General features: G+C 38.4%; 1 protein-coding gene across 2 annotated transcripts in view; it reads right to left on the bottom strand.

The window, feature by feature from the left end:
* Positions 1–3,158: 3,158 nt before the first annotated feature.
* Positions 3,159–16,802, bottom strand: part of TLCD4 (TLC domain containing 4) — a 71,954-nt gene continuing 58,310 nt past the window's right edge. For both annotated transcript variants that reach the window (XM_056106589.1, XM_056106590.1), the window contains exon 7: positions 3,159–3,586. In XM_056106589.1, the coding sequence (XP_055962564.1) occupies positions 3,268–3,586 (319 nt within the window). In that variant the 3' untranslated portion in view covers positions 3,159–3,267. The remainder of the gene's footprint in view (positions 3,587–16,802) is intronic.

The raw sequence follows: 16,802 nt of genomic DNA, 5'->3' as shown, positions 1-16,802 counted from the left end.
AGAACTAAGCAGTGATGGGGATCAAGCCAGGTCCTCCACATGCAAAGCATGGCCTCTTTGAGCCACATTGATGCAGCCTATAATATTGCCTTCTTTCGTGGGGAATGAGGGGATGCTTGGGCCACCCAGCAGTGCTTAGGGTTTACCTCTGGCTCTATGTTCAGGTATCACTTCTGTTCAGTGGACCAATATGTGGTGCTAGAGATCAAGCCTGAGACAGTCATGTGCAAGACAAGTGCCCTATCCATGGTACCATCTCTCTGGTCCTGACATTAACTCTCTTACTATAAGATTAGTCCATAAAATAAAATGAAACAGTTGGAATAAAAATAGATTTCAACTTTCTATAAGATGTCAAGATATTACTGAAGCATGAGTTCATTTATTTTTACTCATATAATGCCATTTGGAATTTTTAATAAATACAATCTCAGGAAGATTTCAGACAGAAGAATGAAAACTCTGAAAACTCAAGTCCATAATTCTTAAATACTCATGAATAAATTATCTAAATCAAAGTCTATGTTTTTGCATGCTATTTAGTTTTTATTTTCAACATTTTATAAGAATTTTTATTTTCTAGACCACTATACATTCAAAGAGCATTTAGTTACAAGTTGTTGCTACTCTTTTCCTACAAAAATAGAATTGATTAAAAATTTATACCAATTTTTTTGTATAAATATTTTAATGAAGTTGGTAAATATAATACTTAATAGGATCATTTAATTAACCCATGTAGTCAAAATATGTAAAATGTCTAATATGTAAAATGTCTAGCAAAAGTTTATCATTTAACAAATGAAAAATTCCTTACTTAATAAATAATGTCCTTATCTACCTTTGATGGTGGCTACAATCCCAGAAAAGCAAAGTATTGCTCCTGTCAGGATATGACTTACAAGCAGCATTTCAGTTTGCAGTATCATTTCAGGTGTTTTTATGAGGAAGTATACACACTTTACTTTTGGATATTGAACCAGAATGTGAAATTAGCTGCCATGCAGCTAGCATAAAATGAGGAATGCTGATTAAGGGAATAACACGCTTTCATTCAAGATACTGATACTTACTAGTAACTAAGTATACTAATGACATCTCTATCAATGAAAGTAAAAATGAGGTTTTATATTTGCATAAAAGAGCAACTACCAAACAAAAATGGCCAGGGATGTAGCTCAGCAGTAGATAATTGTTCTGCATGCTTGGGTTTCTGGGTTTAATCCCCAGCACTGCAAAGAAAAATTTAAAAGTAAAAAATAAATAAAACTGAAACTATTATACAGAGATTCACCAATACTGCTGTTTTACACTGTCTTCATTTTGATGGTGGATTTCAAATCTGCATTCAGAAACCTTAGAAATATCCAGAGTCAAAAATATGATTTCAAGTTTTGTTTGTTTTCCAAGGAGTAATTTCTAAAATAGTTTTTAATACAAATTTTTTCCATTTAAAAGCCCAGTTTCCTTGCAAAAGAGCAAGAAAAGAATAAGATAAAACCATAGACTTTCTTATCACCTCTAAATAACCTGTACATATTTAAATTCCTATCATGTGGAAGGCACTAAATTTAGTGATAAATCATTGATATTATTAGCTTCAAAAGTAAATGCCTATTTTTCACATTATTTTAATTTGCGGTGGCGATGTAAGGGGTACTTGAGAGACCATGTGGTGCTGAGGAGCAGACCTGGGGATCCAGCATGTGCTCCAGCCCTTTGAGCCATCTCCCTCGCCATGAAGGAGATTTTTTTATTTTTAAATTCTTTTAAAAATAATTATTTTTAATTCTTTTAAAAATAAATGTAGTCAATCAATCCCACTTATCCTTTAGTTACTGACTGAAATTAGTATCTTGCACATACTAACACATACCAGGTTCTATCTGCACTGAACAGCCAAATCAAGTCAAAAGTCTTAATATATCCAGCTAGGTTCCCTTCATTGTCATAACAAAGAATTAAAGGGAGTCAAATGTTTTATTTTAAACTGTAAAAACAAATGGATTGCATCTTTTATACTGACTTCAATTAAATTCAAGTATTCACCGCTGATTAAAATAAAAATTTTTCTTAAGAACAATTATTTCAGTCAAGTACTTGAGAAAATAAATCAAGGCAACAATAACTAACAGAAAACTGTATTTGAATTGCAAAACCAAAGCAAAAGTAAATGAACTTAAATACACAAACAAAAGGCCAGTCACCTGTCATTTATCATGACATAAGACAATAATATTGACAGTCATACTACTTGAGTAAATTAACTATCTTTTTCCCCGTAAGAAGGATCAAAATTCAAAGCATTCAAACTCAGAACTAATGTGAAAACTATGAAAAAAATTACTAATCCTTTGTGTGTGTGTGTAGTTTTATTAAGAAGAGGCTATTTAGAAGTAGATAAATACATAATGCATAAGACTTTGTTACTGATTTTGTTGAGTTCTAAACTTAGGGGATGTTTTGCAAAGAGAAATATATTTTTTTATGGAAACAAATATAAGAAACAGAAACTGCAATGGGAAAACTTTTTTTCTTAATTATTCCTCCTTTTAGTCCAATAATCTATTACATGCACCTTTTGAAGGAGAAATTCATCTCTTAGGTCTGTAAGATCTGTCTTAGCTTTACTATAAAATAAAGTATATTTTGATAAGTGATTAAAATTTTTAAATGGTATCTAAAAAACTCAAAAATATAGGAATTTTCTATAACCTACTGATTAAGTAATTCCAAAGTAAAATATTTCAGTATCAAGAGATGGTAGCATATCTAAAGTGAAAATTTCATTACGTTTAGTAATCTCTGAATTAACATTTCTCTAATTTAGATATTTAAACCTTACACAGGTATTTATGACCATATTAAGAAGTGAGGGTGGTAGAACAAAATGTTGAAAGTTATTTGCAGATTTAAAGCAATTCCCATACTTTCCACAAAATTACAGAACTAAGACCAAGTACAGCATCTTTTCACAGAGAATATACCAACAAAGGTTAAGAGTTTTATGAAAAGATTCATACTATATTTATGATTTTTATTGAAACCGTTAATTTCATCCATGCTTATGATGCAGAAGAAAATTAGACAAGAAATCTTGGGATAAAAACTAATTTTTTTGTTTTTCTTTTCTAAGGTGAAATAAAAGACACCAGAACCCTGGATAACAAGTGTTATTAATGAAGAAGCACAAGAACATGCCAAGAATGTATCTTATCAGCAGATATAATACAGGTAGTAATAAATTGTGCTCATCAATAACCCATGTCAGTTGAGTTTTCCATTCTGAAGTCTATTTTTGCTATTCTCCTTTCTGAAGAGAGTGATGACTTTGATGCACCCCTTTGAAATTTTGATCATCCACATGATATTCATTACATCCAAAATTGAACAACTAGAGATCCAGGAATATTGGATTACACGTCCAAGCTTCAGGTAGGGTTCGGTTCCATACACAGAATAAACATAGTAATAGAAAGGAGGCATGGCAGCAACCCGCACAATGAAGAACACCACCATCATGAGAACTCCATTGATGATGTTAGCTTTGGAAAACTTAGGGTACTTCAGAGCTTCAAAGAACCACCTATACCAAAAAAAATAAGAAATGTCACATTTATTTACTACTTCTGAAGATCAACTATTTTTATCTTGGTATTTTCCTTTCAAATTCTGTAAACATACAAATTCAGATATTTGTGGAGAGACAGTGAACCTAAAATAACCAATCCAATGTTGCAAACAAAAAAACACAAAATCAACAAACTTAATGACCTGCTTTTCTTTTTCTTCCCTTCTATTTTTTTGGGGGGGAGGGGGTCTTTTTGGGTCACACCTAGCGGTGCTCAGGGTTGCCCCTGGCTTTGCATTCAAGAATTACTCCTAGATAGAGTAAAAGGGAATCTGCCTGCCACAATGGTGGGGGGGGGGGGGGGGGGCGGCGGCGGAGGTGGGAGGGATACTGGTAACATTGGTGGTAGAGAATGGACACTGGTGGAGGGATGGGTACTTGATCATTGTATGACTGAAATGTAAGCGCGAAAGTTTGTAAGTCTGTAACTGTATTTCATGGTGATTCATTTTATTTAAAAAAAAAAATTATTCCTAGTGGTGCTCAGGGGAAAATTTGGGATGCCGGGATCTAGTCCTAGTGGGCCACATACAAGGCAAAATGCCCTTTCCTCTGTACTGCTGCTCCAGCACCCAACACTATCCACTTTTCATAATAAAGTGCTAGAAATTTGGAAGTGTCTATTCACAGTGATAGAACAAATGAATGAATGGAACAACCAAAGAATCCAAAAAGAGTCCTACACAAACATACTCAACTGACTTTGACAGCTGTGGAGGTTTCCCAAGTCATATTTGGCCAACCAGGTCAGTGGTTCAATGCCAGGGTTTAAGAATTTGATGCTGCTTGGGTTCTGTGATATTGGGGAATACCCAGGCCATCCCAGTAGTGCTTTGGGTCAGTTATACACAAGGGATGCACTTCCACCCCTGTCGTATTTCTCTGGACCCTCAACTGAGTTTGGGTCACACCTGGTGATGCTCAGGGGTAGCCTAAACATTGTGCTCAGGGATCACTCCTAGTAGTGCACAGGGGACCGTATGTGGTGATGGGGATCAAACTGGGGATCCACGTATAAATAAAGCACCTTAAACCCTGTACTATCTGTCTGACCCTCCTAAATGATATTTTCTTTATATTGGTTTAAAAGGAAGTTCAAAAAAGTTAATCTTTTCAAAAGCAGTACTAAAAAAATTGAATAAACATATGTAGAACAATGAACCTTTCTAGAGAGTTGAAAGCTTACAAAAATATTACCTCAAAATAGATCACTGGAATGGGAAGGAATGGGAGTGAAGATAGATGGTCGGCAACTACACCACCTCTGCTTTGCTGATGACATTGTTTTAATAACACCAAACATCAGCCAAGCGGCACAAATGCTGGCCGACTTTGACCGTGAGTGTGGAAAGGTAGGACTACAGCTGAATCTTACGAAGACAATGTTTATGAGAAACAGCCTTGTTCCTGACGCCCCATTCGCTCTCAATGGAACGACCATCTCCGAATGCAACAGCTATGTCTACCTAGGTCGAGAGGTCAACATGAGAAATGACCTGGCACCCGAGCTGCTCAGGAGGAAGAGAGCGGCTTGGAACGCCTTCAAGAACGTCGAAGAAATAGCTAAGAGGACGAAGAACCTCCGGCTCCGGGCACATCTCTTTGATTCCACTGTTCTTCCTGCATTAACATATGCCTCAGAGACCTGGGCCCTACGCAAACAAGATGAGAACGCCATTCAGGTCTCCCAAAGAAGAATAGAAAGAGCTATGCTTGGAATATCACGTTTCACTCAAATGAGAGAACGAATCCGGAGTTCTGACATCCGTCGACGATCAAGGATCAGGGACGCTGTCTCATATGCCAAGGTGTCGAAAATCAGATGGGCTGGTCACGTAATGAGATTTAAAGACGACCGTTGGACTAGAGCTGTTACTGATTGGATTCCACGGGATGTCAAGAGACCGCGTGGCCGCCCACCTACCAGATGGTCAGACTTCTTTGTCAAGATCATGAACGATCGGTTTGAGGCCCTCCATGTTCCCGGAGCGAAGAGATGCCATTGGGCTACACTAGCACGCGACAGGGACAAATGGAGATGTTACTGGCGCCCGCTCGAGGAAATCGACGACTAACGGGAAGTTAAGTGATTAAGTGAAAATAGATCACAGATTTAAACTAGAAACTTGGAGAAAAACACAGGAAAATCTGCATGAACTTAAATTTAATGACGATAGTAGATATAAGATACTATCCCTAGAAGAAAATGCTAAGTTTCTTGGCTTGCATTAAAATTTAAAACTTTCGCACACTGGGAAAATATAAATGTAGAAATAATGATTTATATTTAAAGTACATAGCAGGTGAAAATCTTAACAGATAAAATATTAGAAAAGAAATAAATGTACAAAAAATATATTTAATATTATCTATCATTAGAAAATATAAATTTAAATCCTACAACATATTTATCAGAATACCTAAAAAGTCAAAAATAGGTAGCACCAGTGGTTGGCAAAGATGCAGAGCAAAAGAAATACTCATGGTGGTGGGACAAGCCACCTCTGACTGGTGCAAGATAATCTCATCAATGGCCAGGATCCAGAGACTCATTGTCCTTCTCTTTCGGAAGAGAGCATAAGACAACACTGTCATAGCCATGCCAGGCTGTTTCATTCCAGGCACTCTGGAGTTGGTGGATGAGGCACATCCCCGACCCAAAGGACCCAGCCCCAGCAGCCGAAAACCTACAGAACTCAATAGACACCATACTCAGGGCCAATCTCCACACACTTGGGCCGAAGCTCGCCCATGACTGAACCTATTCCTGGACTGACATCTCATACCTCACTCCATTCATACTCTAAGAGTAGTGCACCAACCTCCAAAGAAACAGTGACCAAAATACAAAGACAGTCTACAGAATGGGAAAGGATATTCGCCGAATACACATCCAACAAGGGGTTGATATCAAGGATGTACAAAGCACTGGTTGAACTCCACAAGAAGAAAACATCCAACCCCATCCAAAAATGGGGCAATGAAATGAACAGAAACTTTCTCAAAGAAGAAATCCGAATGGCAAAAAAGCACATGAGAAAAGGCTCTACATCAATAATCATCAGGGAGATGCAGATCAAAACCACAATGAGATACCATCTCACACCTCAGAGACTGACCCACATTCAAAAGAACAAAAGCAACAGATGCTGGCGCGGATGTGGCGAGAAAGGGACACTCCTTCACTATTGGTGGGAATGTCGACTGGTTCAGCCCTTCTGGAAAACAGTATGAACGATTCTCAAAAAATCAGAAATTGAGCTCCCATTTGACCCAGCAATACCACTCCTGGGAATATATCCCAGAGTGGCAAAAATGTATAGTCGAAGTGACATCTGCACTTGTTTGTTCATTGCAGCACTCTTTACAATAGCCATAAACTGGAAGAAACCTGAATGCCCAAAAACAGATGACTGGTTAAAGAAACTTTGGTACATCTACACAATGGAGTACTATGTAGCTCTTAGAAAAGATGAAGTCATGAAATTTACATACAAGTGGTACAACATGGAAAGTATCATGCTAAGCGAAATGAGTCAGAAAGAGAGGGATAGACATAGAAAGATTGCATTCATCTGGGGGATATAAAGTAACAAAATAGGACATTAATACCCAAGAATAGCTGAGATCAGCACCAGGAGGATTACTCCATAGCTTAGTGGCCAGCCGGGCATTCTAGAGGAAAGGGCAGCTCAGATAGAGAAGGGAGCACCAAATAAAGGGTGTTTGGAGGATCCTCCCAGGAGGGGAGATGCATGTCGAAAGTAGACTATGGATTGAATATGTTTGCCACTCAATGCCTCTTTTGCAGACCACAACACCCAAAAGGAGAGAGAGAACACAGGAGATTGCCCTGCCACAGAGGCAGGGGGGGATGGGGGGATGGGGGTGGGGGGGATATTATCCATGGTGGTGGAAAATGGGCACTGGTGAAGGAATGGGTATCTGATCATTGTATAATCGAAACCCAAGCACAAAAAATTGTAAATCTACAACTGTACCTCATGGTGTTTCACTAATAAAATAAACAAATAAATAAAAATAAAAAAAGAGTAGTGCACCACATTTGATGGGTTTAAAGTAGAAGGCAAATAATCTTAGAGGGAAATAAATTTTTACAGATAAATATTAGCACACAAGGCTCACCCTTAACAACATACTAGTAATCTCTTATAGGAGGGCTTAATGGCCACTTTGTGAAATACAATAATCTTCACACACTCTCCTCTAAGGAAATATTTTTTGGAGCATTTTCAGCAGATTACTCATAACAAACAATACAAAATAAATTATTTCAGTTCTGCTTTGGGACAGGGGTTGGGGTTTGAAATGGAAACATCTAAACTATGGTGGTGGGAAGGTGTAATGGTGGTGAGATTGGTGTTCAAATATTAAATACAAGCAAATGTTGTGAACTACTTTATAAAAATAAAATTAAATTAAAAAAATAGTGGTAGGAACATAAAATGGGAAAGCGACTTTGGAAAACAATATGGCAGACACAATGCTAAATATATTCATGGTATATAGAGATATCACTTCTATTTTTCCAGCTGTTGTACAATTCTTATGTCTAAATGCACATAAATACTTTTGCCAACGTTACCTATAATCACCAAAACCAGGAAACAATCAACATATCACTCTATAGTTAAACTATATCATCCATATATATAGCACTGTCCACTGTAGCACTGTTTTCCCGTTATTCATTGATTTGCTCAAGCCGGCACCAGCAATGTCTCCATTGCGAGACTTGTTGCTACTATTTTTGGCTTATCGAAAACACCACGGGGAGCTTGCCAGGCTCTGCTGTGCAGGTGGGATACTCCCGGTAGCTTGCCGGCTCTCTGAAAGGGATGGAGGAATCAAACCCGGGTCGGCCTCATGCAAGGCAAACGCCCTACCCGTCGTGCTATCGCTCTAGCCCACCCATATATATAACAGAATACTATTAAACAATAAAAAGCTGTCAATGCGTGTAAAATCAAGAATGTTAAATGTATATTAAATGAAAAAAATCAATTTAAAAAAGATACAAGCTATATGATTTCATTTTTTAAATTTTTGCTTTTTAATCACCATGAATTACAATGTTACAAAGTAATTCATTATTATTTCAGGCCTTTAATGCTTCACCCCCAATCCCTTCACCAGTATCTACTTCTCTCCACCAGAGACCCCAGTTTCCCTCCAGCCCTCCAGCCTGCCTTTATAGCAGGCACTTATCCCCTCCACCATTACCCTAGTGTTCCCTTCCCTAACTTATCCCCACCACCCCTATTCAGTGGCAAGGTTCCTACTGAAGAACAGTTCTATTCTACATTTCTATTGCCTTTGGGGCTTTGTTGTTCCCTTGCAAATTTTTTTTATATCCCACCTCTGAGAGATCATTCTGATTCTGCACCCCTCCCTCTAGCTAACTTCACTCAACATGATACTTTTCAGTTCCATCCACACAGTAGCAAATTGCATTACTTTATCTTCTTATGACCAAGAAGTATTTCATTGTGTCTATGTATCATAGCTTCTTTATCCAGTCAAATGTTTGGGAGAACTTGAGTTCCTTCCAGAATTTGGCTATTATGAATAGTGCTGCAATGAACATAGGAGAGCAAATGAGTTTTCTGTCCAGTGTTTTTGGACCTTTTGGGTATATGCAAAGGAGTAGAATTGTTCAATGGGCTTTTAATTCCTAGTTTTTTTGAGGAATGATCATGTTGGCTTCCAAAAGGACTGGACTAGCTGACATTTCCATCAGTAGTGAGTGAGGGTCCCTTTCCCCACACATCCTCATCAACACTGTTTTTTTTTTATGTGTGCCAATCTTTGTGGGGTGAGAAGATAACTCATTGTTATTCTGATTTTCATTTATTTGATGATTAGTGATATAGAACACTTTTTCATATATAATTTGGTCATTTGTACTTCTTTCTTGAGAAAGTTTCTGTTCATGTCTTCTCCCCATTTTTTCCCTAGGGTTGGACTTCTTTTTCTTGTAGAATTCTACCAGTGCTTTATGTATCTTGGATATTAACCTTTGGTGGTGAGCAAATAATTTCTCTCACTCTGGGGGCTGTCTTTGTATTCTGGCCATTGTTTCCTTTGAGATAAAGGAGCTTCTTATTTTGATGTAGTTGTTTGTTTATCTTTGATTCCATTTTCTTGTTCAGTGGCATTTCATTTTTAAAGATGCTTTTAACTTCAATGTCATGAAGAGTTTTGCCTATGTTTCTGTGATTTCATTTCTGGAACGCCAGGCTGTTTTATTCAGGGCGCCCCGTAGAGGGATAGGGGAGACCCCTCCCAGTTCCAAGGAACCCGGCTCCAGCAATTGAAAACCTCCAGAACTCAACCACCGCCATGCTCATGACTGCTCTCCATATGCTTGAGGCGAGTCTCACCCATGAGTAAATCTGCAGAAAACCCAGGCATGCGGGACTTTGTGACTGAAAACTCTGGGTTCAATGGAACTGGGAATGGGGATTCTACACCTGTATCCCCTGCGCCAGGCAGCTCAGAAGTCACGCCCATCAGTCAACTCTGGCTGGCACCAGGTAATCTTGCCATTGGCCATGATCCAGAGTTGCATGTCCTTCTCTCCCAGAAGGGAGCATAACATGACACATGCCATAGCCATGCCATTTGGGGCCTTTCTCCCCAAACCCTGTGACCCACATCTCATCATGAGAAAAAAAGAAGACCAATTCTAACTGAGACACAGTCTACCAAGTATCAGAAATGTACTCCTCAAAACCCATAAAAAAAATAATGGAAAACTGAGAGCTTGCCACCACTAAGAATAGTCTAAGGAGATACCGCTAAATGAAATGTGGTAACCTGGCTGGGATTCTGGGGCAATGATAGTATATAGAGTAATAGGACGAGGGAAAGCAAGGCATCACAGGGGCGATGTCTAAACTTCTCAGGGACCTGGATTACAGAACTGAGGATAGGGAAGGAAAAAAACTGAACAAGTAGAGCAAAAAGAGGCAGAAAGAGGGCCCTAGACACAACAGCAGTGAAGAGGTGTTACGTAACTATATAGCTGAATCATACAACCAACAACACTGAAAGCAGAAGATCCTAACCTCAATAACCAAACTTAAAAATGTGCATGTCCAAGAGACAGTCTGGGCAGGAGGAGTGGGGAGGAAAAAAGTAGGGGGAATAGGTAGAACAAAGCTGACTTCTGTGACAGGATAGGTGATGGGAAATTATATATCTAAAACTCAACTATGGGTAACTTTGTAAACCACAGTCACCAAAAATAAATAAAAAGAAGTCATTAGGTTAAAAACAAAATTTGAATACACTACAGAATTTAGTTAATAATAATATATTGATACTGGTTCATTAATCATCACAAATTGTCTACACTAGTATACAACGTTGATATAAGATGTCAGCAGTGGAAGAGCTGGGTGTGGGGAAAGTGAGAAACCCTCTGAAGAATTCTTACCATTTCTTGTGAGGTTAAAACTATTCTCAGAGAGAACACAGGGGATTGCCCTGCCACAGAGGCAGCGGGGATGGGGGGATGGGGGTGGGGGGGATATTATCCATGGTGGTGGAAAATGGGCACTGATGGAGGGATGGGTATCTGATCATTGTATAATCGAAACCCAAGCACAAAAAATTGTAAATCTACAACTGTACCTCATGGTGTTTCACTAATTTAAAAAAAAAAGGGAAAAAAAATCATAAAAAAAAAACCTATTCTCAGAGTAGAGAGATGGTTCCATGGGCTGAATGTGTGATGATGGGGCCTGGGCTCCATCCCTGCTCCTGAGTATTCTTGAACATCACTGAGGGAATCCTCCTGACACAGAGCTAGGTGTAGCCTCTACACACCACCCAGTATGCCCCCTGACCACACAAACTATTTCAAACAAAAAGCCTGTTTTTGGCCAAAGAGCTCCTCAAAAGGTTAGAATGTCTGCTTTACATTCAGGAGCCTCAGGTTCAGTCCCCAGCACCACATGGTCCCCCAACTGAGAACACCCCTAATAACTGAGCTAGAGTAGACCAAGAGCACTAAAGAGTGTGAGCCCAAATACAAAATCTATTTTTAATTCAACAATTTTTTTTCTTTTTCCCTCCTTAAAAAATTCTTTGCTAGGGCCAGATGACAGTATAGCAGTTTGGTCCACAGCTGACCCAAGTCTGATGCCCCACATTCCATGGGATCCCCCAAGCACCAACAGGAGTGATCTCAGAGCACAGAGCCAGGAGTAAGCCCCAAGAACTACAAGATATATATAAAAAAATCTTCCCTAATTTAAACTCATTGTTTTATGATAAATGTGAAATATATCAACTTATTTTAATATTCAATTTAAATGAATTAGTCATAACTAAAGCAGAAATGTTCAACCTAAAAAAGCAAAACAGGGGCCAGAGCGATAGCACAGTGGGTAGGGTGTTTGCCTTGCACGCGGCCAACCTGGGTTCGATGCCCGGCATCCCATATGGTCCCCCAAGCACCGCCAGGAGTAATTCCTGAGTGCAGAGCCAGGTGTAACCCCTGGGCATTGCTGGGTGTGACCCCAAAAGCAAAAAAAATAAAATAAAAACAAAATAAAATAAAAAAGCAAAAAAAATGTTTTCCCTAAAATTCAGAAGAGATTTTAAGAGCAGGGGAAAGTACAGGAAACCGTACCATGGTATAAGAAGGGACCTCCTGAGCAAGATTCCCCCAACTTGATAGTTAAAAAGAGACAGTACTGCACTAAAAAGACTAAGAGACTAGGATATTAAGAAGGAAGGACTGTGGAATACAAGATTAATTATCATTTGTAAGCACATATGTATATGAGGGTGAAAAGAGAAGACTAATATCCTTCTGCATGTTTACCTCCCCTTCCCCACTGTCATCACCACCACAGAAAACTGCTGGGTTTTCTTCTGACTCCCCAGTCTTAATCAACGGGATACCACTGTCCGTCATCTGAGTCAAAATATATATTGCCCTAAAGTATTCCTTATCACCCATAACCAAGTCCTGTCCATCCTTTCTTCATAAAGAGAAGGGGAGCTTAAGCACATCTATCAGTGCTCTGGGATCACTCCTGGAGGTGCTCAGGGAACCATATGAGCATCGTATGAGATATCAGGAATCAGAGCATGCACAAGGTAAGCACTTTACCACTGCACTATCTCTCCTGCCCACATCTTGCCTCCTAAAATTCTTCCCAATCTTTCCCTAATTCCATCTTCCCTAATTTCACTCCCACCGTGCCATTATGTTTCTGGTCTTCAGCATCTCCAACCTCAATGATTACAGTAATTCAACTGCTCTACCAATTTATCCTTTTCCTTTGCAATGCCATAAGTCCTATACTATATTTGGCTCTGACAGTTTGCTGTTCTCCAAGAACTTCACATACCTCCCAAATTTCTGGTTGTCTGGAAAGGTAATTATTTATAGAATCAGACTTAAAGAATTTGCCCTTTGGCTTCACGATATAATTACCATGTGACATAATTGTCTTACCCACCTCACTTTTGTCAGGGTTACTGATTTTGTTGGAATCCATCTTGTCTTACTTTATTAGAATGCTTATTCACTCTAACACATGAAGGCTAATAGGTTTTGAATGTTACATATTGAAGCTGAGAGGGAAAGAGGCACAAGACATAAATAACGAAGATGCATGTGGCATAGACGGAGAGAGAAAACTCTTTCACCCACTACTTCCATAGTTATTACCAAGAAAGGCAGAAAAGAATAACAAGTTATGGTTTTGTTATTCTCTCCTAGCCCAGAGAGAACATCTGTATTTAGTCATTTAGCATTCTTCTTTCCCCATCCCTTCTTCTGACAGAACAAAAACCTTTCAATCAATGTTCCTGCAAGTCAATTGTACAGTGTGGTACTCACTACCAAGAGTGTGAAAACAGGTGACTATCTGGCCAAATTCACACTTGGAAAGAAGGAGGGTACTTATGAGAAGAAAGAAAATAAGGAAGAAAAAAGGATGTAAGCAATCAGTCAGTTCCTACATGGTACTAGTTTGCTGAGTGTAAGGAACTAAGAGATTAGAATCATAAATTTGAATGAGAGTCGGGAAAGCTGTGGGATTCAGGAAATAATGTGAATTCAAGAAGAATGGGAATTTTGAAAAGTGTTGCTGTGTACAATAAACTGTATCTTTGTTAAAATTCTTGGGAAAATTCCAGTAAAGAATTGGAAGCTGTGCTGTTTCCGGGAATCCACAGAGCCTGACCCTAGTTATATCTTGGATGAAAATATAATTATTTTAGGCATGTAAACAGATGTATTTAATAAATTAACTCTGGAAACTTAGGAATTTGGGAACCTAATTTTAGAAAAATTACTTTTCACCCCAATATTTTTTAGCTCCTGTTTCTTCACTATATCAACTGTTTCTTCTCTTATGCATCAATTCTACTCATTCCACTTAATCTTTCAAATGACTTCAAATGCCCAGTTCATGATCAGTTTGATCAAAATGTCTTCTTTATCTCTGCCTACATTTCCACTCAGGCATTCTATTTGCCCTCTTAGTCAACATCTCCAAGCCAAACAGCACATTCCCTCTTCATTTTCTTTATTCCCAACTTTTGGAAATCATTTTTAAAACTTCTTTTTAGCACCATGATTTACAATCATGTTAATGGTAGGGCTTCATGCATAGAATGTTACAAACACTACAACCTTCACCAGAGTGTCCACTGTCCTCTACCAGGATCCAGCCCCTATCCTTTCTACGCACCCTCCTACCATGTAAGCTTCCTACTGAAGGTCAATTCCTATTCCTCCAACTCCAGTGCAGACATTATCTTAAACATGTCCCTTCTATCTGTCTTTAATTTCTCATCCATTTCTTATTCCACTTTTCATTCCCTTAAAACCTCTACTATGTCATCTCTATTCCCACAGCCTAGCTTGCTCTCCTGCTTATTTTCTGGATTAAGAAACTCCCACCATTCACTCAAGTTAGAGCTATATGCTAACCTCTTAACCGTCTAACAAACACCAACAACCTAGAACTACTCAATACAGTTCTCAAAATCTCTCTCCTCACTAAAGTACATTCTGTCTCTGACTCCATACCTCTCCCTGGCATTGAAGACCCTCAACATGTACCTCCTTCCTCCTAACACTCTTTAAAAGTCTACACAGTTCTTTTATGATGCATGTTAACTCCACTTCTCAAAAACTATGCCCATCTTTTTCCTCCTTGAATGGAGGGTTTCCCTGCCCCTTCCACTTCTGAAAATAATTTTTTTTATTGGGGCCACACCTGGTAGTACTCAGGACTTACTCCTTACTCTATGCTCAGAAATCACTCTTGGTGGTGCTCAGGAGACCAAAAGAAGTACTGGGAATTGAACCTGGGGTGGGCACGTGCAAGGCAAGTGTCCTACTCTTAGTACCATCACTTTGGCCCCCTCTTCTGAAAATAAATCCTAAAACATTTTTAAAAGCACAGTGTCCCAGTAGTCTCTGTAAAATCTTTCATGAAAAATTTCACAAGTATCAATGAATCACAGTTTCAAAATGATTTTTTGTTTCTGTTTTGGGGCCATACCTGGCTCTGCATAGGGGTTATTGCTGGTGGGCCCAGGGGACTCTTGAGACTTTTAAGGTTGTCTCCAAGGTCAAACTATTTTCATACTAATACTAAAATGTTACCTGTCTTTTTAATGGTCTTTTTCACTGCTCTGACCACTATCTGACATAAAGCAAAAATAGACAGAACTGCTGGCATCTTAGCACAGATCATGATGGCACAAAATGGTACTAGGAGTTACGGTATTTTTTTTTTAAGCACATCACATTTATTAAAAAGAAAGAAGATAAGACAGCCAAGAATGAGCCCTGAGCACCTCTGGGTGTGGCCCCAAAATCAAAAATAAAAGGGGGGGTTTCTATTTAAGGAAATGAAAGTCTCATTTAAGAGTGTCACTAATGAGTGCTGGAGAGACATACAGGGGGTGTGGGCTCATGCTTTGCCTGCATCCCACCCTGGTCTGATTCCCACATACCTGGATCAATGCTGCCCGTATGCAGCACTACAGGGCCTGAACTGCACCACATCCATAGGCCCATGCTTTGATGGAGTATTACTGGGCCCCTGACTGCTTAGGACCTCTGAGCACTACTTGGGAGCCCCCAATAATAAAAAAAAAAGTTACTTGTAAAAAAGCAGGAAATTATTTAATGGTATTTGATCTTGGGATTTGAGTATATACTTTTTCAATAGTCTGTGTGATAAAGTGGGAATGCATAAAATACTAACACTGCTACAAAGAACAGAAGTACAGTGGTTGTCTGGAGAAAAAGACTTGGACCACTTAATTGTGAACTAAGCTGGTATCTTGCACCTATAAAATAGAATTTGTACTTGAAAGAATGATTAACTTTGGTTACTTAGGCTTGTACATTTGGTAGGCATTATATTAAAAATGAATAGAATAAGCCAGTGGTACCAAGAAAAGAAAACTCAACAGTTCTTACTATGAAAATTAACTTGCAAATGAATTTTTGGAAAAAAAATCTGCCTCAATAGTTTGATAGCCTCCCAAGACTTACAGACTTCTCTGATGAGATCAGTGGTAATATAAATTAATATATTTAATTCAAAATATACATATTATCTAATACATCACCATCTAGAAAATGTACATTACTCAGCAAACCAGTGTTTTCCCACTGACTAGGGCATCATGATATAAAATTACTCCAGGGTAGAAATTTACAAAATGTAAGAGAAACCATGGATTGGGGTGTGACTATAAAGTTTATTGGTAAGATTTCAGATTCCATACTTTCCTAATCTTCAAATTAACTCTCACTTGCTCTATTACAGTCTAACAATAAAGAATATCAACAATTATTAAGAAGATTACTACAATACTTCCCCATTTCATATTTCATTATTAATTCTAAGAGGCCATATTTTTTTCATATGCTTTAACCAAAACAAAGTATCAGAACAGATGGAAAACAGATGTTTATTTGAGAACCCTAGCTGAATTCTCTCATACTAGGGATTAGAGGGACTTGCAAGGATGTAAAATGACATGTTTTCACAAAATTATTTTTGTTTTTGGCAATGAAGTGATGCTTCACATAAAAATTATGGTAACAAAAAGTTTTAATATTAAATTAATAAATATTTTTAAATGTCTAACTTTCAAT

The sequence above is a fragment of the Sorex fumeus genome, unplaced genomic scaffold (genome assembly GCF_029834395.1).
Source record: "Sorex fumeus unplaced genomic scaffold, SorFum_2.1 ptg000131l, whole genome shotgun sequence".
Lineage (NCBI taxonomy): Eukaryota > Metazoa > Chordata > Mammalia > Eulipotyphla > Soricidae > Sorex > Sorex fumeus.
Note: the sequence above shows the minus strand (reverse complement) of the source record. Positions and strands in the feature narration are given on the sequence as shown.